The following is a 27,939-nucleotide window of genomic DNA, read 5'->3' on the forward strand; positions in this document are numbered from 1 at the left end:
TCTTAGTATCTCTGGTCTGCTCGAATCTTCCTCACTTGCACGCACTCCCTCGCACCGCCGCCACCCACCGGCACGCCGACACGCTCTGCGCATCGTCCACGTAGGCTTCGCGCCACCGCGTCTTTTCTGCTTGCTTACGCTACTCTGCCACTAAAGCCACCCCGATCGCGTTCAGCACGGCCACCGTAGCAATGGCCTCCACACTGGTGCACGACCTGCAGCAGTTCCGCTACGTGACAGCCTTCACCTGCCCAGTGCCATGGACGCATGTGCGCCACGTCAGCATCCCGGAGCTGCGTCACGAGGCGCCCGACCTCCCATTCATGGCGAGCCTGATCTCTGCTCTCTCCGACTGCGACGTCTCTCTGCACGAAATCCACGACCACAACGACGCCGACATTCTTCAGCTTGTTCAGGTGCTTCAAGTATGTCTGCAGTTCTCACTGTGGTCGCAAAACATTCTCAAGGAGAAGCTGCTCGAAGTGCAGGCGACGCACGTCGCGAAGGGGGTATCGGCGCAGCAGCTCGAGAACCTGGAGAGGCGCTATCACGCGCTAGAGGGGGAGATGGCAGCCCTGCATAAGGATCGGGACATGCTCTCATTGGGTACGGCAAACCTTCGCGCCTCCCTTCTGCAGATGGAGAAGACGATTAAGCGGCAGGAGCGGCAGCTGCAGCAGGAGCAGGGACGCAACGCACAGCTGGTGGCGAAGCTGGAGAAGGCGTTGTGCGCGCGGGCACTGGCGGCGCCGTTGATGTCAGCACCGCGCTTACCTCCACCTCGAGAGTCGCAGCAACGTTCAGCTGGCAATCGGCACGCATCTGCGCCAACGCACCGCACAAAGAAAGCTGCCACCGTATACCACTCTTCTCGGCTTCCCACGGGCAACGCAGATGCGCACAGAGACAGCACCGCCTCTTTAACAAGCGATACTTCGTACGGCGACAGTTGTCTGTCCGCCGAGGTCGCCGCCAGAGCACACTCTCACGTACCCCAGCCCTGCGGCAGTGTTGATCCTCCGCCGCCCCCTTTCCTGGACTGGCGCACCTTGGTACGCTACATCATCCACGAGGAGCAGAGGACATCCGCGTGGACCTCTACCCATGCTTCTCCCACCGCTGCAAGGGCGACAGCCGATGAGAGGCGCATCGAAAGAAAGGCGGAGCTGATGCCGGCGGCCCAGCACCCGAGCGAGCCGGCAGCGGCCCTGCCTGCCGCAGCCACGCCGCAAGTCTCGGAGGCGCAACTCGACTCCTTTTTTGCGGGACTCACCGCTGGTGTCACGACAGAAGTCGTCGCATACTCCCGCGCAGTGGCGGCACGCGCCGAGGAGATGGTGCGTGCCGCCACACAGCAACGGATGCAAGAAACAGCAGAGGCGCAGCAGGCGCTGATGGCGCAGGTGCAGACCGCGCTTGGCAGTCTCAGTGCTGAGCTAGCGGCGTACAAGCAGCAAAAGGACGCGACACCGTCGCCTGATCTCAGAGCGGTCGCAATGCCGGTCGCCGCAAGTGGCGCCTCCGACCCTCACGCGCAGCTCTCCCCGTTTTCTCCGGTGTTGGCGTTGTCGAATGTGAGAAACTCCGCTGCCGCCGCGTTGCCGGCGCCCTCCCGACACGCCAGCAGCGCGCCCGTAACCCTGAACAACGCTCCGCCAACGAACGACTCGAAGCCGCTCTCACAGCCTCCACAGGCCTCCGCGTCGCCTCTTCCGCCGTCCATCGACAGCTCGCCGCCGGCCTCGTTCTTGAACTCTTTCGTGACGTCCGGCGCGGCCCTGTGCCACTCCACGAGAGGCCGTGAGGCGCTCGATAGCGGCTCGAAGACGCGAAAGCCTTTGCCGGACTTTTCACCCGATATTCTTCGCACGCCGCCCACCAGCGAGCACGGCGACGCTGCAGCGCCGTCAGGCGCCGGCAGCGACGGGCCACGCAGCGTCGTCTCCCGAGCAGATGACGAAGACGAGCGAGACGTCGACGTGGACCTCCTACCGCTAGACAGCTCCTCGTCAGACTCGTCATCGGGCTCCTCCCAGAGCTCCGACGGCAAGGCGGATGGCGTTGCTGAAGTCAGCCACGCTTACCCTCGGGTGCTCGCGAAGCCGTCCTCGGCGCCTCCTATGTACCCTAACAAGACCCCGACAGCAGCGGCCGTCGTGGTGCAGCCCGCAGCGCCACAGCACCCGTCCGCGAACCGCACGCTCAGCCTGCACTTCTCGACACGCTCTGACATGAGTGAAGGCAGCTCCCACGGCTCGTCGCAGATGCTGCGAGAAACACGCGCGCAACTTCAGGCGCTCTTAGAGGAGGAAGAAGCCGCGGGACGGGCAAAGACGCATAGATGAACCTCAGCATAGTCGCGTGAGAGGGGAAGGGTAGCAGTGGTGATGGTGGCGACTGGCACACGTGCCGTCGAAGCGCCGTTGCGTCGTTGTGTGGCTTTCGCTACTACTGTTCCGCCATGCTCACGCCCGGGGTTGCTCTCGAGGCATAGAGAGGATATTGATCGACGGCGCACCTCGTGTGGCCCATGTCTTGAAAGAGCTGCTTAGAAGACGCAGGCCACAATGACAGACCAACCTCGCGCAGTCCTACACACGCGCACTCGCAGGTGGTGCAGCGAGAGCTGGCGCAAGGATGGGGTAAGCATAGGCCAGGCTTGTTCCCTCTCAATGGCCTTTTTGGCCTCTTGGTTGGCTAGCTGAATGCATGGACGGCGATGCCTGGCTGCAGATGGGACTCACTCCCGCGCGCGTGCTGCCTGGCAATGCCGTGTGCTCGCTCCTGTTATTGCTGTGTCATCACCGTGTAGCCCATCTCCCCTCTCCGTCATCTGTACCGCTATTTCCTTTTGGAGGACCTTCTCCCCGCCCGTGCTCACACGCATAGAGAGGCATCACATATATATATATATATGTATACCACCCTCGTACAGAGCACGATCATATCACACACGCCGGCAACTTCGCGATGACGACATCGGCCAGCCTCTTCAAGAAGTTCACGCTCGAGAACGTGGCTCAGATCGCGAGCAGTAGCCATAAAGAGCAGAAGGAGGTGCGCGAGGAGCTCGCGGAGCAGTACCCAGCGCTAGAGGAGTACTGGGAAGAGATTCTGCCCAAGAAGTCGGACATCTTCATCATCCGCTGTCAGGGTCAGGTGCACTGCATCACCCTCGTCAGCTCCCAGCCCGAGGTGCTCTTCTTCAATCACCACGGTGGGCCTTACCTACCGCACTTGAAGCTGCTGCACAAGTACCCCTTCATGTTGAAGGGGCACCAGGTGGACATTGGCGGCTGCCGCTATGTCATCTCTGGTGCGAACGTCATGTGCCAAGGCTTGACCTCTGCCGGCGGCGTCGTTGCGGACGGCACGGAGGAGGGGGAGGTGGTTGCTGTCTACGTGGAGGGCAAGGAGCATGCGGTGGCGGTGGGCACCATGCTCATGTCCTCGGATGAGATCAAGGAAAAGAATAAGGGGCCGTGCATAGAGAACATCCACCACCTCGGCGACGGGCTGTGGATGAACCCCATCCTCAGCGCCTCACACATCAGCGTGTAGCGTGAGGAAGAAACATAGGCGTGAAATCAAGCAAGGTGCATCGGTGTCGTGTACGACGTAGCGGGGGAGAGGGCGAGGCAAGGGAATGAAGAGAGAGCTGCAGTCACACAGCGAATACGGTGCGGTGCGCGCGCATATGTTTAAACGCATCAGTGGCGGTGGCGGCGTGTGTGAGGGGGGAGGGGAGGGCCTGTCTGTCTGGTTGAGAGGGTTTCGAGGGTTCCGGTACATCACCTGGCCGCGTCACGCTGCTCCGCTCTCTCTTTCCCCATTCACTCTCACCCCGCCTTTCTCCCTTTTCTAGACGTCGTGTGTTGGCCATGCCCCGTGGCGGGATATGGCGTCTGCGCCCGTTGAGTTGGCGGGTTCGCTGTATCGCATATTGGTGTTGGCGGCGCGTTTTGGTGTGTTCATTTCTCTCGATGCGCCGGGCGTTAAGGACTAAAAACGGAGCTCAAACACGAAGCGCAGCGGCACGCGTAAAGTGAAAAGCACGGAAAGTGCAGCTGCGTCACGCAAGGGACCACGATATTTTCTCTCGCGAAGAGAAGGCGGGCGTGGCCCGCGGTGTCAACAAAGGTGCAGACCAAAGACAGCACTCGTGTACCTAAGCGGCGTGCGCCCCTTGCGCTCACGTGGCTCTCCCGATTCTCCCACCATGTGCATTTCCTGTCTCTCTCCGTCCCCACCCCCTCGCGCCCTTCCTCCGCATTCACACGCACGCGTGTTTGCGTCGCCACCATCGTCACTGCGCACGTTTTCGCCCCTCGTGTGGGAAGTGAAGCAAGCGTGTGCCCGTGATGCAGCGCCACTCGAGACGGAGGCTGCTCAAGTATCTTCCCGGCGTGCGGGTAGAGTACGGCGGGTCAGCTGCCAAGCTGCTTGACTCGTACCTGCACCAGGATGCCGGCGCGAAGCACGCCGTCAATCTTCCAGTGTCGCAGCGGTACTTCTACATGAAAAATAGGAACAACGACGTCTCCTCGCGGAGTGCCTCCGGTGCCTCGCAGCAACATCAGATGATACAGCTGCGCCTCGGTGCTGCGCAGATGCTGAGCTCCTCACAGCACACCAGCATCGACAATGTCAACGAGGCGCACCCGCTCTACTACGCACAAACCTCCCCACGTGCGGCTGGGCTCACGGCGCCGCTGGTTTTGGCCCTCAAGCGGCTACGCATTCATCGCCTGACGGAGCTGCAAGGTGCGTTGGTGCCGCTGCTGCTCAAAGGAAAGCACGTCATTGCGCACTCAGAGACCGGAACAGGCAAGAGTTTTGGCGTTGCGCTGGGCATCGCCAACCGCATCATCCGCGACCAGCTGAACTACCGCCTCCACACCGTTGTTCTGGTGCCCACCGAGGAGCTGGCCCTGCAGTACGACAAGTGGCTGCGACACTTCGGTGGATGCACGTCGCAGGTGGTGCAGGTCGCCATCGACAGCATCCCTCTCGAGGCACAGCTCGCCAAGCTGCATAACATTCAGCCGCACGTGCTCGTCGGGACGCCGCAGCGCGTGGCTGACATTGTGCGCCTAAGCCCCTCCATCCTTGGCGAAAAGCTGCGGCGCAAGGTGGACTGCGTCGTCCTGGACGAGGCGGACATGATCATTCATGCCAACGTTGCGTACGGGCGGCAGCGACTAAGCGGCGCAAACCTTGTGGACCGGCTTTTCCGCAACAGGCGAGAAGAGGTGCCAGCACAGCTTGTGGCAGCCAGCGCGACGGTCGACGGCGTCACAGCACAGACACTGAACACGTGGACACGCAACGACCGCACGGTGCGGCTGACGACAAGCTTCGTGGAGCACACGATTCCGCCGACAATTCAGTTCTACTTCTTTGGCGCGTCAAGGGTGTATCCGCTGGAGCGGTGCCTCTTGCTATCCCTTCAACTAATCTGCACACAGCGGCCTGACACCCGCATCTTGATATTTACCGAAGACGAGCGCGTCGCCGAGGTGTGCGCGCTGCTCACGTCCGCGGAGGTGGAAGGAGAGATGCGCCGCATCGCCCCGGGCACGCTGTCACCTACGAAGGTGTTTGCTGGGGCCCTGCACGCTCTGCCCCGAAGCATCCCTTCGGCAGACACCAAGGAATCTCACTACCCAGACAACCCGGTGTCGCACCGCCGCGTCCCGCTCACAACCGCAACGCAGCAGGCAGCCCCCTTCAGCGCAATACGCGGGAGCAGCAGCGTCTACGAGGATGTGCGTGCCCACCAGGTTATCCGGCAGCACGGCGACGTCTACGTGAAGAATAACAGCTCCCTCTCTCGGCTGAATGAGGGCAAGCTGGTGGTCGGCGTGGGTAGCTTCAACAGCAGCCGAGGACTGCATGTTAACGGTATCACACACGTCATTCTCTACGGCGCCTGCCCTTCGGCTGCGTGCTTCGTCCACTGCGCAGGGCGTACAGGCCGCATGGGTGCGGAGGGCGACGTGTTGGTGCTGTACCCGCCATCCTCTGGTCGCCAGGTGCAGCAGGTGTGCAGCTCACTGGAGATTCCATTTCACTCAAGTCGCATGAGTGCCGTGGAAGACCTCCTCCGCTCTGGCGAGGCTCGCACTACCGAGTCCGTCGCTGGCGCCGTGAACGAATCGGCGAGCGGCGCGGCGGCCGGCAGCACCTGAGGGCGCATTCGTGCGTGGTGGCGCACAGTTTTCCAGGCTGCACTCAGAGACGTCAGTGCGTACTATGACAAGCACAGGGGTGTTGTGTGCATACATGCGTGCATCAGCGAGCGTGCCGCGTCGACGCTCCCTCGAGCCCGCAGCGCTTTATTCCTCCCACGCTCACGACAACGCGGCCGCGCATCTCTAGAGGCCGGGCGCAAGGCTCCGTTGGAGCGGAAGGGGCGCCGAGAATCGAGATATCACTCTCTCGCCTTCTTCGTCTTTGGATGTGATGAGGACGAACGAGGTGGAGTTTTACGAGGAGCACTGTCACCCTACACGGCCCCCTCCCTCACCCTTCTTCGCTTGGCTAGTCTCACCTGCTGGAATAGACCCACCCGCGGGTGGGGATTACGAAGTTAGACTCTTGGTGAAGATGTGTCTCTGTGTTGCGCACTAGGGGATCACCTCCCACAGGGCCGAATCTGCGCACTGGCTTCCATTCACCTTCGAGGCGTGCTTCAATGTCGAGCGCATGCGTGCATGCAAGCTTTGGGGGTGTGTGATGTGCCCCGTAGCGGTCGCGTCTTGCAGCTCTCACGCATGCTGCTGTCCATGGGCGACTACCCACACCACCCAGCCCCCTACCCATCCTTCACTCTCTCTCTCACGATCTCGATGATTTCGGCTGAACTCACACAAACGCACACACACACACACACCGCCCACACCGCTGGTTCTGCGCAGCAGCGGAAACACCAAGACGCATCTGTACAAAATGTCCAACAAGACAATGGCCTCTGCGGCCGGTAGCTCAGCGACTTCACCGCTGCCGGTCATGCCGCCTGCGCTTCGCCAGCTGATCATCGCAGTGGAGCGGCTGAACGCTGCCTCTACTTCGCCTTCGGATGTCGACACCGTTTCATCTCTAGGGCGGTCGGCAAGGGAGCTCCCAGAGCAGTCCACCTCAGATCCGCCGGCAGATAACACTGTCGCACCCACGGTAGAGCTGCTGCGGCAGGTGGATGCGCTGCAGGAACACTACAGGCGCCTTTTGGAGCTGGCAGAGCAGCCGTACAGCACACAAAATGCGGCCCACGCTGAGTCACCATCGGACGGCAGCAGCGACACTGTTGAGGCGCAGGCGGAGAGTCTCATGACAGAATTTGAGGCCGCCATTGTGCAGCTGCAGCGGGGCATCCGCTCGAAGCAAGCGCAGGCCATTCGCCTCGTGTTGCTCAACGCGCTGCGGCGCGAAGCCGCTGAGCGGCGCCAGTGCGTGGCGAAGATGGAAGGTGTCCTGAGCGCCTCCCATCAGTACGTGCGTCTGTGACGTAGTGCACACCCGCAGGTTCGTGCATGATTAAGCGTATGCTGTTGTGTGCGCATGAAGAGAAAGAAAGAGGTCCGTCTCTCACGCAAGCACTGAGAAATGCGGCTCGTTGTTATTTAGACACCGCCGTGCACCCTCGATCCCGCGCCTCTTCGCCATGTCTCGTTGTTCAGCGTCCTCCGTCATCCCTTTTCGTGCGGCCTTCCACCACCACCACCATCACCGCCCGCTTCCTCACGTTGGCGGGTGGTGAGGAGGCGCGGCGGCCCCGCAAGGCGAGATGCTGCCAACAGGAAAATCACTCTTTTATGGCCGCTGCCGAGCGAGAGAAGACGCAGGTCACTGTGTCTTGTAAAGCGCGCTCACACGCGACTGGGCAGCAGCGTTGACTCCACCTCTCTTCCCCGTTTGCTCAAGTGTGCTCACCTCTGCGTGAGAGGCGTGCAGTGGCTCCCCGATATTCGGCTGCCGAGACGCGCCTGCTCTGTCGCTAAACCTCCTGGCCTGTCCAGCCGCTGCTCCCCTGCCGCCCTCCCCTCGACTGCGCGCCTCCTCCTCCTTCCCCTCCCCCAATTCGCTTCATCGTTTCTTTGTATCTGTGTGTGTCGGCCTTCTCGCTCCGCTTTTCCAGCTTGCCTGCAGCCCACCCGCCCCCATCCCCCCCCTCCTAGCCGCGCCCACATCGCCGTGAGCCCCTCCTTACAAAGACCTGGTATTAGTAAGCTTAGCAAGACCGTCTCGCCCACGTATACAAGCGAGTTGTGCCGTGCAGGCACGCATATATATATACAGATACACCTCTGCCAGTACGCGCACACACTTTCGGTCACAAGAGTGCGGAAGAGGACGACAGCGACGCCATCGCACTTTGCCTGCTCCACACCCACCCCGCCCCTCTCCCTCGCTTAAGTTGTGTTCTTGCTGCCTCAGCATGTCCGATGGCACGCGCTACATGTATCCGGCCCGTAAGGCTCACGCGATGGACCTCGGCTCGTCCCTCAACCCCGAGGGAGATCAGAGGCAGACGTGGGGGAGCGTTGCCTCCATCGCGGACGTCATGTCGCCCACCGCGGAGATCAAGCCCAGCGCTCCGCAGGTGACGCACTTTGGCACCGGACTTGGCATGCAGAGCTCCACCGGCGACCTTGCCCTGCAAGAAGCCGATAGCGATGGCGACAAGACCGAGGTCGTGAACGAGTTTGACCTGGCCGCCTACTCAAAGGAGGATCTCACGCAAACGCTGCATAAGCGGATCATGAGCCGCATGTTCTCTGCCTTTGACGTCACGCAGGTGGGCTACCTGGACATCAACAAGCTCAAGGAGCTCTGCGTCTATGTTGGCCGCAACATGTCGCAGGAGGCTTCAGAGAAAATGTTCGATGAGCTCAAAGGCATCGACGGGCACATCACGTTCGACGTCTTTTGGAATTGGTGGACGACCTACCCGGACACCAAGATGACCAAGGACACCTTCTCTCTCGTGTCCGCCGACTTCTCCGTGCCTTATCACCAGCAGCAGCTCAAAATCAAAGAAGAAGGTGAGATTTTCACCCCGAGCTACCGCGTGAAGTACTACTTCAAGGATATGGAGACAGGCCTACGCCGTCGTGTGAGTCCGTGGCACGACGTGCCGCTTTACGTGCGCGACCCGGTGCGCACAAAGCCGGAGAACATCCGCGCCAACCGCTACAACTTCATCTGCGAGATCCCGAAGTGGACACGCGCCAAGTTCGAGATTGCCACCGGCGAGCCGTTTAACCCCATCAAGCAGGACATCAAGAACGGTGTGCCACGATTCTACAAGCACGGAGACATGATGTGGAACTATGGCGCCTTCCCGCAGACGTGGGAGAGCACGGAGGTGATCTTCGAGGACGGCGTCAGTGGCGACAACGACCCAATAGACGGCGTTGAAATCGGCATGCGCCAGATGCGCGTCGGCGAAATCCACCCTGTCCGCATCCTCGGCGTCCTCGGCATGATCGACGACGGACAGATGGACTGGAAGGTGATCTGCATGTCCGTCAATGACCCAGTCGCGCGCTTCATCAGAGACATCGACGACATCCCAAAGTTCTTGCCTGGCTGCCTCGATGCACTGCGCGAGTGGTTCCGGGTGTACAAGATTTGCCAAGGCGGGGTCGAGAACAAGTTTGCCTTCAACGGTGAATACAAGGACAAGACATACGCTATGAAGGTTGTGGACGAGTCGCACTACATGTGGGAGAATCTGCGCAAGATTAAGAAGAAGGAAGAGGTGTGAAGCAAAAACCGCCCACTCGTGATGTGCTCCCCACCCCCGCGCCCTCCCCCGTGGGTGCGTGTATGTGTCGACTGCGTTCGTGCACGGCGCATCTGACGTCATAACTTTGTTTCTCTATGTGTGAGAGTAGCTTGGTGCATCTGTGGTGGCTTTTGTGGATCTGAGAGGACAGCACGATGCCTTGCTTGTGCTGTCGGTGCAACGGCGTGGGCCGCTTCCCTCCCCCGCGCCTCTTCGCTCATGTCTTTCACCGCCGCCCCGCCTCTCTCTCTCTCTCGTTACGAGGGCCTCACGCAGCCTCGGTGTATGGATGTGCTGGCGTCCTTTGGAGAGTAAGAGGTTGAGGTGAGAAGAACGGTGTGTTTGAAGGGAACGGCACGACACGGATATCATTCACCCCCTGCGCCCCACCCACTCCTCTCAGTCGCACGCCCTTCTCCCTCTTCCTGCCCGCGTCTCTGTGATCGCTTGGCCTTGCTTCTTTACTTTCTACTGTTGTCGGCGTCCCCTGATGACAGGGGCACACCTCGGCGCGCCGCATCAGGGCTCAGTGGCCCCACTCTGTGTGTGAAGGGGACAAGCAGGCCCCTTCCCCCCTATGCCTGCCAATGCCGGTCCACCTCCGGTGGCGGCAGGGTCAAGCGCCCGCGACGCAGCGAAGTGAGAGCGATGTATTGCTGCTGGTGTATGGGCGGTCAGGTCCTGGATGGCGCTGCTTTGCCCGACGCGATGGGGGCCTGTGTGAGCGGCCGGGGTCACGTGGCGTTCAGCTCACGTTGTATGGTGGCATGGACATGCTGAGCCGCAAGGCAGTGTTGTTTGGCATGCGCAGTGTCTTGTTGATGGGCACGAGCCGTTGGGGTGGTTGACCTCGCGCATCTTTGTGTCCTCTCTAAAGTGGATGCCACCTGGCTTTTGCTTTTCCTATGCGCCGCGACGTGACCCGGATGCACGCACGCATCATCACCGCTGGCTGAGTTCTCACGAGACTCTCGGCTCTTGATGGGGCATGAGGGCCTCTGTGTGTGTGTGTGTGTGCGTTCTCACTTCCACTGGTCCTTTCCTTACCCTCCTTTCTCAGCGTACAGTGAGCATCGTTGGGGCCCACGTGGACACCAAGACAAGCATGTGAGCGCGTCTGCGAAGATGTCGCGATGCTGGCAGCGGTCGCAACAGTTGCGCCTCTCTTGCCGCCCCTCGTTGAGCCGCCGATGCTTGTGTGCGTGTGTGTGTGTGTGTGTGTGAATCGCGACCCACGTGTGCGTTGCAGTAGGGTGTGACGGCCGCGAGTGCTCTCAACGGCATCGCGGCTCAAGCAGTGCCGTGGCACTCCGTGGGCTACCACGCCAACTCCCGCCCACCTATCTTCGCCCGTCATGTAAAAGTCTTTGGCATCCTATCCTTTGCTTCCTCGGTCTCTCAGCCCCCGCCGGCTCCTCTCCCCGCTACCGATGGGCACAGTCCTTACCTTCATCCCAGCGCCGTCACTCCGAATACTTCCGCGTACGGAGGCACGCAACTGTGTCGCTTCTCCTTCTTGAGCCACCACCACCACCACCACCCACACGCTCCGCCGATCTCTGCCAAAAGCTCAAGTGCCGCTGCACTGGACTTCGGTACTTCTGCTTTTCCGTTTGTGCATATTTTTTTTTCCGCCTCCCGTGTATCGTTGTTTCTCCGCGCCCTCATTCCCATCTGCGGCGCTCCACCCTGTCACTCCCGCTCTCTCTATCGCTTGCAGCCCTGCTGCCCCCCCCCTCCCCACCCCTCTTTGCCGCGGCCGAAAGAGTTCTACGTAGATCCAGCCCCGCGGTCGCCCTCGCTCGTGAACAAGCTCGTACACGTCTGCGCAAGCATCGGGTAGGATCGCAGCAACATCGGTATCGACTCCCTCAGCGCTCAGCTACGTCATGTCGCGTTGTGATGCCGCAGCAGCGGCAGTGTCAGGCGGCAGTCGCACGCTCGCGTCGTTTCCGCGGCCGGCAAACGCGAAGTCTTCTCCAGCGCCGAGACTGCGCATTCTGTGGGCGCGGGCGCTGCAAGAGGTGGCTAAGGCCAGTTGTTGGACGCCGTGCAGGCCGTCCATGTAGTTCGATCGGAAGCTCAGTGGCACGGTAGCACGGGCTCTAAGCAGTCCTGCGCGTCGGTGTCACAGGCACGCTGGACCTCGACGCACACACGTCTCTTGCGCACCCAGTGACGCAAACCCCTTCCACCGGCTACAGCAGCGTGGGAGGCACCGTTGCACCCTTCCGCAGCTCTGCAACCTGCGTACTGATGAGCCACGTTCTCTACGCTGAGGCCCTGTTCGATGGAACAGGCGACACCGCTTGGTTGGAGAGAAACGACGCAGGAGGCAACCTCGCGCTCCCGATCGAGATGACCCCCCCCGTCTTGCCCATCCCAGCCGTCACTGTTGGCGCCAAGACGTGCGTGGCGCTGCACACCGCTTTAGCGAGGCGAGGAGGTAAGGAAATTGCCACGTATGTGTGCATGCGCGTCTCTCATCAACGGCTACCGCAGCAGTTGTGAAGTTGCCGATGCCGCTGCCCCTCCCGCTCGGCCACCGTCGTTTCTTCGTCGATGGGCATCTCTACGGCAAGTGCAGAGAGGCAAATTTCTTACGTACAAGAGCGCCGTGAAGAAATAAGCGAGGCGTGTCAGTACCGACCACCTCTCTCCACACCACCATCTTGCGCGGCCACGCAGACGCGCTCACGGAGGCATGCGAAGGGTGTGCGATGGCGCCCGTGTGCTGTCAGGGGTAGTCGCCCGAAAGTCCACATGCGCATGCTTTGTTCGTCCCTTGGACAGGCGCCACGAAGCCACCATCACTCTCCGTCTCCTTTTCCGACTCTCTTCACCTTACCCCTGCGAGCCAACACCGTCCCCTCCCACACTCTTGGCTGCAGTCACAATACTCACCAACGGCTGCAGGAGCTAGGAACACGACGCACGCGTGGAGGCGCTACGAAGACGAGAGTGGGGCACCACAAAAGCGCAGCATCTGAGCAACGTACTTGCGGCATGTCGCGCTCAGCGTCGAGCTCTTCGGAGTCGCAGCTTCTGCCGACAACCGACCACCTTGCAGACAGGGAGCAACGCCAGAGCCTCCTTCAGTACGTCGACCAGCGCATCCAAGAGCTCGAGGAAGAGCGGTGCGAACTGCGCCAGCAGCTGAGCGACCTCAAGGCAGAGCGGAGCATCATCGAGGCCAAGATGAGCGAGACGTGAGTCTCCCGAGGCAGCAGCGGCGGCGGCGCTTGATGGACAGATAGAGCTTCAGGGCCTCCTGCGCGCAGATATGCTCCTTTGGAAGCAGAGATCGTGCCATGCTGCTCGCACTGCATGTGCGCAGCGTGTCTGATGGGTAGGTGCACGACGTGTGCATGTGTTTCAAATCTGTGTGCTGATCAGTGGAAAGGAGAATGCCGCACTTCCTGATGGGAGCGCGCGGCGGCCGTTGCCGGTGTTGCTGATGCTGCTGCTAGGCCCTCGTGCTCTTCTCCCTGGCGTCACCGCCTTGCACAGGAGAAGATACAAGCGTAAAGGAGAGGGGCAGCCTACACTTGCGCTGCGCCGCCCTCATCTCCTTCATAACCTCGACTGAACGGTCGTACGTGGTCGGCACTAACGTCGCCAGCGACGTCGCAGCTTCCGCTGCGTTTCCTTGCTCCGTAAGAGGCGTTACCCATGGTGGCGCACATGCTCGTGCTCACGCATATGCGCAGCTGTGCATCAAAGGTCTCTCAGTGCTGGTGTGGTCCCCCCCCTGTGCCCTTCCTCGAGCCCTCTCTCCCTCTTCCTCCTCTGCCGACACGCCGGCCACACACACACACACAAGCCACCACCCTTGACGCCCGCTCTCTCCTCCTCCTCCTCCTCCTCCTCCTGGCTACGCGCCACAGCCAGCACAGCAGCAATGCGTCGAGCCGCTCTTCTATGTGCGCCCAAGGCCTTCTCGGCACCGGCGGTCACCCAGGCACTTCAGTCGCTCCCGGGTTGGAGGGTGAACGGCAACAACCAAAACGCCATCGAGCGGGACTATGTCTTTGCCGACTTCGCAGAGGCGATGCGCTACATGAACACTGTCGCGCCCGTTTGTGAAAAGATGCAGCACCATCCGCGCTGGTCAAACGTCTACAACCGCCTGCACGTGCAGCTGACGACGCACGACGCCGGCAACAAGGTGACGCAGGCGGACGTGGATCTGGCAAAGGCCATGAACGCGGCGTACGAAGCGATGCGCGCGCATTGAGCTGTGGAGGTACAGCAGAGGGCACAAGGAAAAAAAAAAATAGGTTGATCGCATCACAGTCGTGGAAGCTGTGCAAGCCATGTACCATGTATTCGCTCGCTTTCTCTCCGCCTCTTCGTAGACTCTGTCCGGCCAAGGGTCACTGCCCAGCAGCGGTGCACCCACGAGTGCTGCCGCGAAAAGACGTTCATGGAGCGGCAGCTACGTGCAGCAGTGGTATAGGCGTCTCAAACAGCTGCCCTGGCGCACACACAGACGCCCATGAATGCCTGTGAATTCTCCTCTTCCTTCACTGCTCTTTTCTTGCTCACCGCATTCTGTGTCCGTGTGCGTGTGTCTCCCCTCAGTCCTCGTCGCCCCTCTGCGTTGGCCCCCCCCCACCGCATATACAAGCACTCGCACGCCTGCGCGGATGTCTTAGCGACACAGTAAGTGGTGCTTGCATGAACAAGTCGCAGTTCTACGCGCTACACAGCGCGTACGGCGGCCTGCGTGAGGCGACGCATCTCGCTGCTGTGACCGAACAGGGCCTCCCCAGTCAGCACGGAGCAGTAGAGAGCCCAGCAGCGGGCCCGCCATCCTTGAGGGCCGTGAACGACGCCGTTGGCACTGCGGGCCCCCAAGGCGCATCCATGTCGATGATGATGTCCAGCACAGATGCACTGCCAGTCAAGAGTGAAGCGCATATGTTTCACCGCCGTATGCCGGACGACAGCGCTTTCTTAGTGACGCCAGACGCAGAGCTGTGTGCACGGCACCACGCCTCGCTGGCACAGGTGTGGGCCTGGAGAACGCAGCTCAGCCAACAGCAGAGCCCTCTATATCACAGAACGTCCACGATCGCCGCACCATCAGCAAGTGGCCATCGGGAGCCTCAAGACACGACGGAGACAACGCTGGAAGGAGGCACACCCCACTCCCCGCACCGACCCTGCACAGCAGCTAACCTCCTCCGAAGCTGCTGCCGGGCCACTCCTCCCCACCTTCTGACAGGCAGTGGCAGCGACGCGCATGGTCGGGTGTCTGCAGCGGCAAGTGCCGCGGTCGTGGCGGCTTCATCCTCGCACCTCTTCCTCCCCACAGGCCTTCGCTCGCTGGACGCGGCGCTACTGGGTGGGCTGCGGCGCGGATGGGTAACGGAGCTGACCGGACTCCCCGGCACTGGCAAGACAACGCTCGCAGCCGAGTGGTGCCGCAGCTGCCTCCGTCATGCCAGATCGTGTGGAACGGCGCACGACTGTGTGTGGCTGCAGTCCGGCAGCGCCGTTCACTCTGCCGTGCTGGCCACAGCTCAAGAAGCAGATGCAACTGAGTTGTCGTCCTTGGTCGATGCTGTGCATGTCGCCTGTCTCTCAAGCCTCGATGGCCTCCAGCAGCTGCTGGCCCGCTGGCAAGGCACAGAGGGCTCTGCGTCTCCGCTCTCCACCGTTGGCTTGATTGTGCTGGATAGCATCACCGACCTCATGCGGCGCAGCTTCCGCTTCGAAGACGACGACGCGCTGCAGCGGCATGAGGCACTCGCTACGACACTTCAGTCGCTGAAGCGGCTGGCAGAGGAACAGCGAGTGGCAGTTCTCGTCATCACGCAACAGCAGCGCCATCCCTGGCCCGCGCTCGGGCGATCTAGCATTTCGCACACCATCCGTGGTGTGTACGAGGAGGACGGCAACGAGGACGAGGACGACAGCGAGGCGTGGGGCAGCGAGTATAGCAGACATGCAAGTGGAGGCGCAGGTGTCGTCGGTCCTCATGCGTGCCGTAGCGATTTCAGCTCCGAGGACGTGGGACAGCTTGGTCGGCTCTTCTTCCACAATGTGAACGTGCGGCTGCAGCTGCGAGCCGGTGTGCGGTCTGCCGGCTGCAGGCCCTCCCCAAGCAAGCCCTTTGACGCCGGCGGCCCCGAGGGCGACAGGGAGGCACTGCGGCTCAGGTGGCAACTCGAGGTTCTGAAGTCTCCGCTGTGTGCACCGTTCGCCGTAGGCCTTCAGCTAAGGGTTCCGACGTCCTTGTCGTGCTCAGATGACCCTCCCTGCGTGCCGGGGCTTCCTCTCTGCGTAGAGGAAGTCGACGACGACGACGGGAGTCGTGGGTCCGCGGTGCCGCTGGCGCCGAACACACAAGTCGAAGAAGGGCTGTCTCTGTTGTCCCTGGACCCGTGGGACTACACGGAGGTGCCATCCTTCTTGTATCTATAACGGGGAAGTGCGCGTGCATGTGTGATGACCTCGAACCCCTTGGCATCCTTGTCGTCCGGGACGTGTGGCGATCCCGCCCCCTTCCCTGGGGTGTGTTGCGTTTGCCGCGCGCGATCTCCCTCTCCTCCACTCGCGGTGCTGCTGAGCATGATGTCGTGCACTCTCGTGCATCTACCACTACTATGGGTGGTGCTCGCTGTCTCCCTCACGGAGCCACGAGGTTCCTCGACAGGAACACAGAGGCATATCTGCGTAACCCGTACACGCGGCGCAGCGGTCTGCTGGCCGTGCTTGCAGAGCTGCCGCTGCCGCGCATCGAACACTCTTTCTGTTGTACGAGTGAATGCGGTCCACATCGACGTTAGCCATACACCGTCGGCTGTCGTGATCTTTTCCACGCCAGTGCACGCATGGGAACGACTGCGTGCGCTATGCCTTCCACTTTCCTTCCGCCCCACCCTCCACCCTTACCACATTTTTAATCTCACTTGCCGCTACCTCTTCCACAAACCACCACCGCCGCCGCCCCTTCGTGAGCCACACCACCAAAACAATCAGAGAGTTACCCCCCCCCCGACGCCTTCCAGTCCGACTGCTTTCCTTCGCTTACGGTCCGTGAAAGAGAACATACGCCGAGCAGCCGTGCCTGTGCGCACGTATTCGTGTCGTCTGTTGGCTATTACTGAGTGAGTCTCGGTGGAGCGACCAACACCACACACCCCTCCCCCTCCGCCACAGAGCACCTTCTAAACAAGCAGAACCGCGCACATACACACACACATCTCCCTCCTCCTCCCTTACAGCGACACAGCCCCACTGTACTTCCGCCATTCATCGGACTTTAAACGCTGCCTACTCGCCCACACGCCGAGTATTGTAGCTAGACGCACCGTGAGCAGCACTTGCCATCTCTCCGTAGACGGAGAAACGCCTCGAGATGAGCTACGATCGCGCCATCACGGTCTTCTCCCCGGACGGGCATCTCTTTCAGGTCGAGTACGCTCAGGAAGCCGTGAAGAAGGGCTTGGCGGCGGTCGGCGTGCTCGGCAGCGACTGCGTTGTGATCGCGGTGGAGAAGAAGTCAGCTGTCAAGCTGCAGGACAGCCGCACCATCCGTAAGATCTACAAAGTGGATGCGCACATCTACCTCGCCTTTGCCGGCCTTTCCGCCGACGCGCGCGTGCTCATCAACAAGGCCCAGCTCGAGTGCCAGCGCTTCTCGCTCAACTACGAGGACACCATCGACGTGGACATGCTCGTGCGCTACGTGGCCGGGGTGCAGCAGAAGTCGACGCAGAGCGGCGGAAGCCGCCCGTTCGGCGTGGCCACGGTGATTGGGGGATTCAACGAGGACGGCAAGCCACACCTATGGAAGACAGACCCATCTGGCATGTGCTCTGCCTGGCGTGCCGTCGCCATCGGCCGCCACGACCAGACGGTGATTGAGTACATGGAGAAGAACTACAAGGATGGCATGTCGCGCGACGAATGTGTGCACTTCGCGATCAAGTCGCTGCTGGAGGTAGTGGAGAGCGGCTCGCGCAACATCGAGCTGCTGGTACTGCAGTACAAGGAGGAGCGCTACCTGACCGAGGAAGAGCTGCAGAAGTTTGTCGTGGAGGTGGAGAAGGAAAGGGAAGAGGAAGCAGCGAAGAAGAAGCGCCAGGCAGAGCAGGAGTAGCATCTCCCCCTCACCGACTCTCGCACCTCTGAGGATAGCCTTCGCCTGCAGCGTGTGTGTGTGTGTGTATGAACGTCGCTGAGGCGGCGCTAGCTGTTATATATCTTTTCTTCTCGATTTCCACCCCACCCCTGTTCACCGGTGCCGGCACCTTCTTCTCCTCCCTTCCGGCACTGTCGAACACGTGTGCACGATGCCGCGAAATGCGCGGATGGGTAGAAGCCGTAGCAGCGGAACAGGGGGCACCCTTCCCCGACAGTGTCGGGCGATAAAGCGAAGTGAGAGAGCAGCGTGTTTTGAGGTGGCGGAGGTGCTTGAAGGCTTCGTCTGTTCTTCACGAGTGCACGTATGTCTTGGTTCACGGGGTTCTGTCTTGTGGGCGCGTCTTTCAGCAGAGAAACGGAAGGTGAAGTGAACCACATGCCGTCTTGGGTAGCAGCAGCAGCAGCAGTACCAACTCGAAGGAGCGGCGGCGGCGCTTTTGGATTATGCACGGCCCTCGCTCCATTTCCTTCGCCGGCGTTTCCGTCCGCGATTGGATGAAGCGGACGAATAGATTCTTGAGCAGGCGCCTCTTTGTCCGAGCGAGGTGAGCCTCGCGCGCTGCTGGCACTTGTTGTAGTTGGCCCTCGCGGTGCCGGGCGGGCTGAAACGCTGCGGGCGCAGCCCCATCTTACCGTTGGCACCACCCCCTCCTTGTATGTCCGAAATCGGACCTGTGCACATCCTCCTTTGTGTGTGGCCCGGTCCTCTCCTCTCCTGTGCAGTGACGCTCTCTCCCTCACCCGCACACACGCTTCCTGCCTCTTTCCTTACTCCTCTGCCCTCCCCCATCACGCCCCACACCAGCCCACCCCTCTGTCTGCGTGTCGCCGCTTCGCTAACTGGTGCGCCTCGCGACGGCGCATCCGGCCACACCTCGCCTGCGCGTCCTCAGTCGCGGTCCGCCTTTGCTTTGTTTCGGTTTTCTTACGTCATCTGCTTGGGCACTCTGCCCTTCCACACTGAAACCTACACTTGCCTCACCCCCTCCCCCCTCCTCCCCTCCTCTGCGTGCACAGCACGTGTGCATGCCTGTGTATAGGTAAAACGGCGTTTCGCCTGGTTTCTGAGGAGCGAGAGCACGCGCGCTCTCGCCTGCGTATCGCGCTTGGCAGGGATTGCCTGCTACGCCTGGCGCGGCTGCAGCTCAAGGTCGGCTTCGTGGAGAGGGTGTCGCGGCGGCCACGGCGGAGTCAGGGTGTGAAAACGATCGCGCCACTCACCTAAACAGCCGCGCAAACAAGCTCGAGTTTTTTCTACGACTGCCCCGTGCGCCCACGGCGGTGCAGCCGATGCTGAGGAACGGCCGAGCGCTTGAGAACTTGCACTGCGCCATGAGCACCAGCGAGGCAGAAGGCAGCATCAGCGGGAGCGGCACCCTGAGAGGCCGTGCCTGTGCGAGTGGTGGGGCAGGCAAGTTCGACAAGGCAATGAAGATGTACCAAAAGTCTATGGCGATTAGGCGGCGCCTGAAGAGCATGGCAAGTAGCACCACGCGCTCACTTGGCGACAGAGATGATGACGGTTTCGGCGGCGGCGCACTCAATGAAGAGAGCGCCGCCGCTCAGACCTCATTGAGCCCGCTGCGCGGGCCGATGCTCCGTTCATCGACCCAAATCACGCGCGTGGCGCCCGCGTCATCTATCGCGTCCTTGGCCTCTCCGCAGCATTCACGGGTGCTGCCGGAAATGGCCTTCGGCGTCGCGACCGCGTCTGAGCGGACAGCGATGGCTTCGCAACCTGCCATCGCACTTGATGCCGGGTCGTCCGTTGAGACGCGCTCGTCAATGGCAGCGTTGATGTTGTACTCGCACGTGCCGCTGCCTGCTCTCAACTCATTCAAGCGCCTCTCCGACCCGCCTGACGTCGAGCGGGAAACGGCGCCATCTTCCTCATCTCCATTCTCTCTGGCCATCCCATCGCGAGGCCGCACGAAAGGCGGCAGTGGCAATCGCCACAAAAAGGTGGACGCCAGCGGCGGCGAGAACGACGCAGTGTGGCGGAAGAGAAGCCCCACCTGCAGCGCCCACCTAGACTTCCCCTATCGCTTCTCTGCCGAGCGACAACGCACTGCGTCGCGGCACAACAGCGGCGGAACGAGCGAGGGCTTTGGCGTCGGCATCCACAAGTATGCTGGCCAGCCCTCAACCTCGACAGTAGACTCGCCGCTGCTGTCCCCGATGCCGTCCTTTCACCAGATGATGGGCCGCTCCTACGATGTGCCCGCACTGAACGCGATTTTCCGTGGCTTCAGCAACGGTGTCGATCGGTGGCAGCAGGACAGCAGATTGCTGCGGTCGCCGCCTTCACCAACTCATGCCACCATGCCAGCCGCGCCGCCCACGTCGGTGCCATCAGTGTCGACAAGCCTACAGCTTTCATCCTCACTCGTCTCAAAGATGTCTGTGCCGCCCCCTGCAGCTGCGGTGACAAGGCAGATACCCACGGTATCGGTGTCATCATCGGCAGAGACTACAGCAGCAGCAGATGTGCATGCAATGCCGGCAGGCAACGACGCCTTTTCGTACCTGGGGCCACGCCTTTCGGCGCAGGCGCCGTCAAGGAAAGATCGAAGCAACTCGTACCCGGCCGATAAGGCGCGCCCAGAAGCGAGCGGACGCAGCACGGTCGAAGGCCGTGATGGTGTGCACGCGAGCGGATCTCTCCCGCTGGTCAAGACGATGGCGTCGGCTCCGAACCTCAAGCCAAACGAAGCGAGCGTTCTACCGCTGGGGCCGCCGCCGCTGGACGAGAGCTCGGCAGCGACGACAACAACGGCGCAGTTTTACTCCACCGCCTTGTTGGCGAAGACGTTCGACGGTGCTCAGTACCTCAATGACTACATTCTACTGAACGAAATCGGCAGTGGATCCACAGGGCGCGTCGTTCTGGCGTTCAGCACGAGCATGAACAAGAGTGTTGCCATCAAGATCATTCTGAAGCCGAAAGAGAAGTACCGGTTGCAGCACCGCGTGTCGGCTTCCCCGTCCACGTCCGTGCTCGGGCAGCACAGCAGCGGGGGAACTTTTAGTGGGGGAAGAGCAGCGACTGCGCTGGCTACAACGACACCCGAAGCCATGCAGAACTTCAAGTCATCGTCCTCTTCGGCTCGGAGGCGGAGCAAGCACCGCCAGACACCGTCGACCCCGTTCACGACGGCGGCGGACAAGACGCGTAACCTGCAGCGCGAAGTCGAGGTTATGAAGGACCTCAATCACCCCAATATTGTTCGTCTTTACGAGGTCATCAACGACCCCAAGGCGAACTCCCTCTTCCTGGTCCTACAGTACGTGGATAACGGCGCTGTCGCGCAGCTCGACTCGACTGGACATATTCGAGCTCCGTTGCACCCGTGGACCGTTCTGCCGATCGCAGCGCAAATCAGTGACGGTCTCGTGTACCTTCATGAGCAGCATATTGTGCACCGTGATATCAAGCCCGAAAACATCCTCGTTAACCGCGACGGGCACGCCTTTCTCGCCGACTTCGGTGTCGCAGAGCTCATGAGCGCGAAGGCAGGCCAACCAACTGCCGCCACGCTCACCTATCAAGGCACACCACTGTTCATGGCTCCTGAAATCTACGCCGGCGTCGACGACGAAGACAGAGACGAGGATGCGGAGCAAGCCCCAGGTCGGTGCACACGGCGGAGAAGCAGCAATGATGCTGACGAGAGCAGCAACATGACGGCGAGCCCCTTGTGCGAGGAGCGGCGCGACTCACGCGTGATCGACCCGTTTGCCCTCGACGTCTGGGCGCTAGGGGTCACCTTCTACACACTGCTCATCGGCCACGTGCCCTTCACATCCATGCTCCAGATCTCGCAGACGGTTGAGAAGGGTGTGAACATACCAGCCTCGCTCCCAGAGCAGTGGCGCACCGTGCTGCGGCGCATGATGGAGCCGCGTCAAGAGCTGCGGATCTCCTCAGCTGAGCTGTGCCACATGCTGCACGCGATGCTAGCGGAGCAAGAGGCCGCAGAGGTGAGGGCTGGCGGACGCAGCCGGAAGGCATCGCTCAGCACACGCTCACGAAGCGCAACCCTCGGCAATCCTCGCAAAGCCTCTCACCAGTGTTGCGCCGAGGGTCGAATGGCGCGCAGTGCAAGTCTTGCTGCTGACGCGGAAGAGGAGAGTATGAACCTTGGCAGCAGCAGCAGCAGCGATGAGAGCGGCACAAGCGGGTACAGCAAGGGCATCCTCGGCCTTAGCATCACATCCGTCGGCCTCAACATCCTGCGACCGACACGAATCCGAAAAAAACAGGAGCTGAGTTGCAGGGAGAGCTAGAGAGTGTGCGTGCGGGTCTGGCGGAGTGCGCTCAGCAGCCGGCAGTGCCGCTGCTCCCTCGGTGGCTGTATGAGGTGCAGCAGTCGAGGAGCCAGCTCAGTCAGGTGGGGGGCACGAGAGCGGCGAGAGGGCCGACCCAGGCTACAGGACTTAAGTGACATCTCGCTCCTCTCAGTGCTCCCCACCGTGGAGAACGGTTGACTGTTTACCTCTCCACCCGCTTGCGTGTATGTGTGTGGGCCTCTGCGGGTGTACTTGTGTTCACTGTCTCGCATCTCCCAATCAACGAACGCCCATCCTTTAGAGCATACCCTTCCATGTGCCTAGTGTATCCTTTCTATATTGTTGCCTCCGGCCTCCCTATTAGGCACACATGCATACATGTATATATATATATGTGTGTGTGTGTACCTGTGCGTGCGTGTGTCTTCTCCTTTCCCTGTCTATTTCTTGTTTGTTTGCTGTGATGGCGGTGCTGTGGGAGCGCCCCATGCTGTCCATCTCATTCTCTCTCACGGTCGCCCCTCGAACTCCACCACCGGCAGTATCCTCTCCCCCGTGTGCCCTTTTCTTCCTTTCTCCATGCGTATTAACGATGGCACGCGTGCCATTAGTCTCGCTCTCTCTCGACCTTACCACCGTTTGCCAGCTCGTGTCGGCGCCTGCGTGCGGTGGGTAGGAAGAGCGGGATGCGTGCGCGTGCGTGTGGTGCAATGCGTATGCGCTTGACGCACGGCCAACTTCTCCCTCCCCCTCCATCCTTGCTTCGGTATGTGTGGTGATCGGCTCCCGCTGGTCGACTCTGTTGTACTGTCGTCGTCGTCGTGTGCGCCGTTTTTCGATCCTGCTGTGCTCGGTAGTTCTCTGTCTGTCCTGAGCAAGCGTGCCCGCACCCACGCGCCCCTCCTCCCTCCGGCGTTCGCTTGGTCTGCCCACGGCTTTGTGTGTGTGTGTGTGTGGGGGGGGGGGGGGGCTGTGTGCGTGCAGACCCTGCAACGTGTGTATCTTGACCCGTGCGGATGCTCAAAAACATGTGCCACTTGTGTGAGAATCGAAGGAGCACCGACAAACGGCAACGATGCGCCAACGGCCCGGCTGGTCCCTCCGCTGCCAACGCGGAACGCCCTCTCATCCCTCCTCCTTCCCTCTCTTTCACACGGAGACGTGTCGGTAAGAGCGTCATGTAGATTGCAGAAGGCGGTACTTCCTCTCTCACTTCTCTCTGCCTCTCTTGGTGTCGTTGTACCGCGATGCCCTTGCGACCCCCGCACGTCCACACCCGCTCTGAACTCGGTGGTTAAGGGTAGCTCTCACAACAGAAACATCACAGCGCGCGTGTTAGCGTATATTCGTGGCGCACCCACTTATCGCTCCTGAATCGGTTCTCTTAGCCGTCGCCGCTACGTTTCTCTCACGACAGGAGAGCGACGTGCTCCCCACCCCAGCCCCCGCGTACGGGTCCACGAACGCAACTCCCTCGCGTGTGCATCCTACACGCTTGCACAACGAATAGAGTAGTTAGCAGATTAGCAATAACTTAGGCACGGGCGCGCTGCTCGTCCTCTCTCTCTCTTTCTTCGTCCGCTGTGGTTGTCCTCGGCCACGCGCATGTGTGTGCGTGTGCGTGGTGCGGCTGCCCCTTCCTGCGTTCTCTGTGTACGCTCTGCAGCGCTAGCATCACTCGCAGCCGCCTCCGCAGTGCTCGTGGGCCCACGGAGCGAGGCGGCTGCCTCCTGCCCCGCGCGCGCGCTCGCTTTGGCGCTCACGCAGGCACGCCGGCACGTGCGGGGTGCACAAGCACGTCTCCTGTGTTCGTCCGTCACTGCACGTCTTCTTCACGATCTACACCCCACCCCTCCCAAACCTCTCCGTCCGCCCCTCCCCTCTTTCGTGCGGCGAGGGTGCAGCGGAAGATGATGCGTCTTTCTCGGCTTGGCACCACGGCCGCCGCCGCCGCGTCGTCGTCGTCCCCGCTGCTTCAGCAGCTCCGTGGCGTGCGCTACGCCAACATCCAGGAGACTCTGAAGCCCATCCCTGGCCAAACTGCAGGCCAGATCTCCATCTTGAACGAGATATGCTGCAACCCGGATGCGGAGGAGGAGCGGCGCAAGCCCGTCTTCCGTGCTGAGGTGATGCCAGATGCGGCCGCCGCGGCAGAGGAGGACAACTACCTGCACACGATGCACAAGTGGGGCTACGACTCGCTGACGCTCTTCAAAAAGACGAACGAAGACCCTGGGCCGTGGTGGAACGCCAACGCCAGCACGCTGGCGTCTAACTGGTCGCAGGTTGGCGATTACGCGAACGCCGGCATGTGGTCGGGCGTGTGGCGCTACACGTACGGCATCGGCGAGTATAACCTGCGCCCTTACGAGCTGCGTGGACGTGCGTGGGGCCGCAAAGACCCCAAGACCGGCGCCGTCATGATCCGCTACGGCAAGCGCAGCACCAGCAAGCCGGTGCAGAGGCTCTGCTTCCCGCACACGAAGGAGCACGAGCAGCACCACCGTATCAAAAACCCGGCAAACAAGGACGTGACGGAGATCTCAGCCCTGCACGGCAAGCGCGTTCTGCGCGAGCTTCAGTACCACCTCGGTCAAGGGCTGCGCTTCTACCTGGTAGACGGCGTCTTTGGGAGCGACCCAGGCACCGCTACCCCGTACCGCATCATCACGGACAACCCGACGCATGCCTACTTCGCGTCCATGGCAGCGATTCGCACCTTCAACTACGTGGCGCGGCAGGAGGTGACGCTTGTGAAGCGGCTGTCGCAGTCGCCGATCGACGAGTGGGGGTGGCGCCGCCCTGGCGTGCTCATCTACCACGCCCCCTCCTACGACTTTGAGAGCCCGCGCATCGTCGAGGAGTTCGGCGGGCCGCGGCCGAAGGACATGGGCCTCAGTCACAACCGCTTCATCGCGACGGAGCCTTACAGCATTCCCATGAAGTGCGCCATGGGCGGCGAGCCCAGCTGCGACGCACTCCTCGACAGCACAGCGATGCTGTGCGGTCGCTGGGGCTTCTACGCCGACGAGAAAGGCTACCTCACCGTCCCTGGCGAGTCGATCATGTCGAAGGATGGGCGCTCGCTGACGCTGGTGATTACCGGCGACGAGGCCGACGCGGATGCTCTGCGCACGTCTCCGCAGCTCTACGGTAGCCGGCATCACCGCATCGCTAACAGCGTTGTATCCCGTGCGTGGGATGTCGTCTCAATGCCGGCGAGCGCCACTGGCGCAAAGCCGCTGCCTACCGACATAGTGGAGCAGGACCTGCAGCGGGTGCAGCGCAGCTTGCCCACGCGCATGGGCCTCCCGCATACCCTCTCACACCGCCACCACGGCCGCCGCCACGTCAGCGAGTACGGCTTCAAGTGGCCACACAACTACACGGAAGATGTTGCCACGAAGGCGTACGCCGGTGGGCATCTGTTCAAGGCGCCGAAGACCGACAAGCTCGCCGGCCATCAGCCGCGTCCTTCGAGGTTTTTGATGAAGGATGTCGATGTGGTGGTCATTGGCGAGGGAGCCGACGCCGCCGCTGCTATTGTAAGCACGCTCAAGGACCGCGGCATGCTGTACGCCGAAGAGGCGCCGCTGAAGGAGGCGATGAGGACGGCGCTGAAGGCGGCAAAAAGTGTAAAAGTGGTTCCCTGTGCAAGCTCAAAGGCCGTGCTAGGGAAGCTGACGCATGCGTAGCGGTACGTGCAGCACCGCCCCTAGCCTCCCTTCCCTTATCGGAGGTGAAGAAGACGAGAGGCGGGAAGTGGGACGAGTGAGCTCCAGCACCGTCTTGCGTGCTCGCTGATGCACCCCCGCATGCACGCACACACACACACACACGCATACAGAGGGGGCGCCGCTTCCCTCCCTGCGGCTGCTGTCCTTCTCTCTCTTTGAGGGAGTGCGAGGGGGAGCAGGGCTCGCACGTGGAAGCCGTCGCTTGGCAGCCGCCTGTGCCCGTGTGCACATCATGCCGCGGGCGTGACGCTTCTCTTTCCTTTGTTTTTTTCTCTCGGCTTTCTCTGTACATGTGTATCTGCCAACTCGTATTTACCACGTTGTGCATGGACGTGCATCACAGCCCACGCGCACACGCACACGCACACGCCGGCACTGTCGCATCCACGCTCACTGCGCGGCGTCAGTGGTTTCGTGCAGGCCAGTGACGAGAGTACCGGAAATCGTCGCCTCCGACGCTCCTCGAGAGTGTCAAACAGCAACGGAGGCATCGGAACAGTCTACCCAGAACGGTGATGGTGCTACGGTGTGTGGCACCCACACTCGCCGCCGCAGATGTGTTTCCTCGTTATACCGTGTATGCATCTCTCCCCACATCCTTCGCCTTCTTACGCCGTCACCGCGGCCACACACACGCACACATATATGAGCGGCTTCCATAACCGCCTATCCAGAGAGCCCCCACCACCACCACCACCACCTCACCGCATGCCGCCAAAGCCGTGGGAACAGCAGCTGACGGGGAGCAGCATGTCGCACCGACGACCTGCACCGGGGGAAGAGGGCAGTACGTTTTCGGACTTTGAGTACCACCATCAAAGGCGCGGCGGACATGACGGGGCGGCCGGCGAGCAGCGACGCGGTCCTGCTGCATCGCCACGGCGGTGGTCCTTCACCCTGCAAGACATCCCGGGCGCCGTTCAAGGCATGTTCAACGACGTGAATAAGGGCTACGTGACCCGCGTGACAGCCGCCGTCGCCACGGCGTTTGGTATGAGCTACGCGGTGTACACGCTCGTGCTGCAGCCCACGCAACAACGTCGGCCGCTGGCGAAGCGGTGGAGCTGGTGTGCACCGCCGGTGCCGATCACACTGGTGGAGAAGAACGGGGAGAAGGGCAGCAGCATGTTCGTGTACCGCTTCGCTTTGCCGAACAGTTACGACTACGCCGGGTATGAGCCGGTCAGCTCTGTCCGGATGATGAGTGGGAACGTGCGCGAGCTCTCCTCGCTCTCCCGGTGGTACACCCCGATCAGCCACCCCGACGAACGCGGCTTCATCGAGTTCGCGATCAAGGACTGTGATCCCGGCCGCATGTCTGCTCGCCTGCGCTACCTCGAGCCGGGAGACATCGTTTATCTCGGGCGATGGATGCGGGAGTTCCCATACCAGCCGAACACCTTCAAGGAGCTCGGCGTAGTGTGCACCACTTCCGGCGCCTCCGTGGCGCTGCAGCTCATGAACATCATGGACAAGAACAAGGCCGATGACACCAAGCTCAGCCTCCTCTACTGCCACCACACAGCCACCGACATTCCGTTCAAGGATACCTTCTTCAAGGCGTATGCAGAGCGCAACAAGAACCGTATTCAGGTCTCGTACAACGTGTTGGCCGGTGGACGGCGAAGGGGGAGCGCCGCGCCGATCGAGCCGAACATGTACGTTGGTAACATCGACCCTGAAACAATTGCGGCAGCGCTGCCGCCGCCGGTGCGCATTGTGGAGGCCGGCGCCGGCGTCGGCAGTGGCACCGCGTCGCAGCTCGCGACGTACCGCCCTCAGCTGCTCATCTGTGGGCCGCAGTCGATGCTGGCATTTCTGTGTGGTCGCGTCAGCTCCTTCGGAAACTACGGCTACTGGCAGGGGCCCTTCTATCGCTACTCTGGCTTCCTCAAAGACATGGGCTACACCCGCTCTCAAGTGTACAAGTTCGGCGTTTCGACACACTTCCTCGCAGATCATTGA

The 27,939-nt window shown here is 61.4% G+C and overlaps 11 protein-coding genes across 11 annotated transcripts; all 11 read left to right on the forward strand.

Annotated features, from left to right (window-relative positions):
* Nucleotides 1-191: 191 nt before the first annotated feature.
* Nucleotides 192-2,345, forward strand: LINJ_11_0170 (conserved hypothetical protein; the record flags this gene model as incomplete). The annotated part of the gene is made up of 1 exon (XM_001463783.2): nucleotides 192-2,345. One exon carries the CDS (start codon nucleotides 192-194, stop codon nucleotides 2,343-2,345), a length of 2,154 nt encoding a protein of 717 aa, XP_001463820.2.
* A 625-nt stretch (nucleotides 2,346-2,970) lies between these two features.
* On the forward strand, nucleotides 2,971-3,561 carry LINJ_11_0180 (conserved hypothetical protein; the record flags this gene model as incomplete). Its single annotated transcript, XM_001463784.1, has 1 exon — nucleotides 2,971-3,561. One exon carries the CDS (start codon nucleotides 2,971-2,973, stop codon nucleotides 3,559-3,561), a length of 591 nt encoding a protein of 196 aa, XP_001463821.1.
* An 800-nt stretch (nucleotides 3,562-4,361) lies between these two features.
* On the forward strand, nucleotides 4,362-6,191 carry LINJ_11_0190 (putative DEAD-boc ATP-dependent (RNA) helicase; the record flags this gene model as incomplete). Its single annotated transcript, XM_001463785.1, has 1 exon — nucleotides 4,362-6,191. One exon carries the CDS (start codon nucleotides 4,362-4,364, stop codon nucleotides 6,189-6,191), a length of 1,830 nt encoding a protein of 609 aa, XP_001463822.1.
* Nucleotides 6,192-6,951: 760 nt separating this feature from the next.
* LINJ_11_0200 (conserved hypothetical protein) lies at nucleotides 6,952-7,506 on the forward strand (the record flags this gene model as incomplete). The annotated part of the gene is made up of 1 exon (XM_001463786.1): nucleotides 6,952-7,506. The coding sequence occupies one exon, from the start codon at nucleotides 6,952-6,954 to the stop codon at nucleotides 7,504-7,506; it is 555 nt and encodes a 184-aa protein (XP_001463823.1).
* A 931-nt stretch (nucleotides 7,507-8,437) lies between these two features.
* LINJ_11_0210 (acidocalcisomal pyrophosphatase) lies at nucleotides 8,438-9,769 on the forward strand (the record flags this gene model as incomplete). Its single annotated transcript, XM_001463787.2, has 1 exon — nucleotides 8,438-9,769. One exon carries the CDS (start codon nucleotides 8,438-8,440, stop codon nucleotides 9,767-9,769), a length of 1,332 nt encoding a protein of 443 aa, XP_001463824.2.
* A 3,922-nt stretch (nucleotides 9,770-13,691) lies between these two features.
* On the forward strand, nucleotides 13,692-14,027 carry LINJ_11_0220 (putative pterin-4-alpha-carbinolamine dehydratase; the record flags this gene model as incomplete). Its single annotated transcript, XM_001463788.1, has 1 exon — nucleotides 13,692-14,027. The coding sequence occupies one exon, from the start codon at nucleotides 13,692-13,694 to the stop codon at nucleotides 14,025-14,027; it is 336 nt and encodes a 111-aa protein (XP_001463825.1).
* A 638-nt stretch (nucleotides 14,028-14,665) lies between these two features.
* On the forward strand, nucleotides 14,666-16,222 carry LINJ_11_0230 (conserved hypothetical protein; the record flags this gene model as incomplete). Its single annotated transcript, XM_001463789.1, has 1 exon — nucleotides 14,666-16,222. One exon carries the CDS (start codon nucleotides 14,666-14,668, stop codon nucleotides 16,220-16,222), a length of 1,557 nt encoding a protein of 518 aa, XP_001463826.1.
* Nucleotides 16,223-17,159: 937 nt separating this feature from the next.
* On the forward strand, nucleotides 17,160-17,903 carry LINJ_11_0240 (putative proteasome alpha 7 subunit; the record flags this gene model as incomplete). The annotated part of the gene is made up of 1 exon (XM_001463790.1): nucleotides 17,160-17,903. The coding sequence occupies one exon, from the start codon at nucleotides 17,160-17,162 to the stop codon at nucleotides 17,901-17,903; it is 744 nt and encodes a 247-aa protein (XP_001463827.1).
* Nucleotides 17,904-19,279: 1,376 nt separating this feature from the next.
* LINJ_11_0250 (putative protein kinase) lies at nucleotides 19,280-22,234 on the forward strand (the record flags this gene model as incomplete). The annotated part of the gene is made up of 1 exon (XM_001463791.2): nucleotides 19,280-22,234. The coding sequence occupies one exon, from the start codon at nucleotides 19,280-19,282 to the stop codon at nucleotides 22,232-22,234; it is 2,955 nt and encodes a 984-aa protein (XP_001463828.2).
* A 1,913-nt stretch (nucleotides 22,235-24,147) lies between these two features.
* LINJ_11_0260 (conserved hypothetical protein) lies at nucleotides 24,148-25,932 on the forward strand (the record flags this gene model as incomplete). Its single annotated transcript, XM_001463792.1, has 1 exon — nucleotides 24,148-25,932. The coding sequence occupies one exon, from the start codon at nucleotides 24,148-24,150 to the stop codon at nucleotides 25,930-25,932; it is 1,785 nt and encodes a 594-aa protein (XP_001463829.1).
* A 969-nt stretch (nucleotides 25,933-26,901) lies between these two features.
* On the forward strand, nucleotides 26,902-27,939 carry LINJ_11_0270 (NADH-cytochrome b5 reductase-like protein; the record flags this gene model as incomplete). Its single annotated transcript, XM_001463793.1, has 1 exon — nucleotides 26,902-27,939. One exon carries the CDS (start codon nucleotides 26,902-26,904, stop codon nucleotides 27,937-27,939), a length of 1,038 nt encoding a protein of 345 aa, XP_001463830.1.

This window comes from Leishmania infantum, chromosome 11 (assembly GCF_000002875.2).
Source record: "Leishmania infantum JPCM5 genome chromosome 11".
NCBI classification, from domain to species: Eukaryota; Euglenozoa; class Kinetoplastea; order Trypanosomatida; family Trypanosomatidae; genus Leishmania; species Leishmania infantum.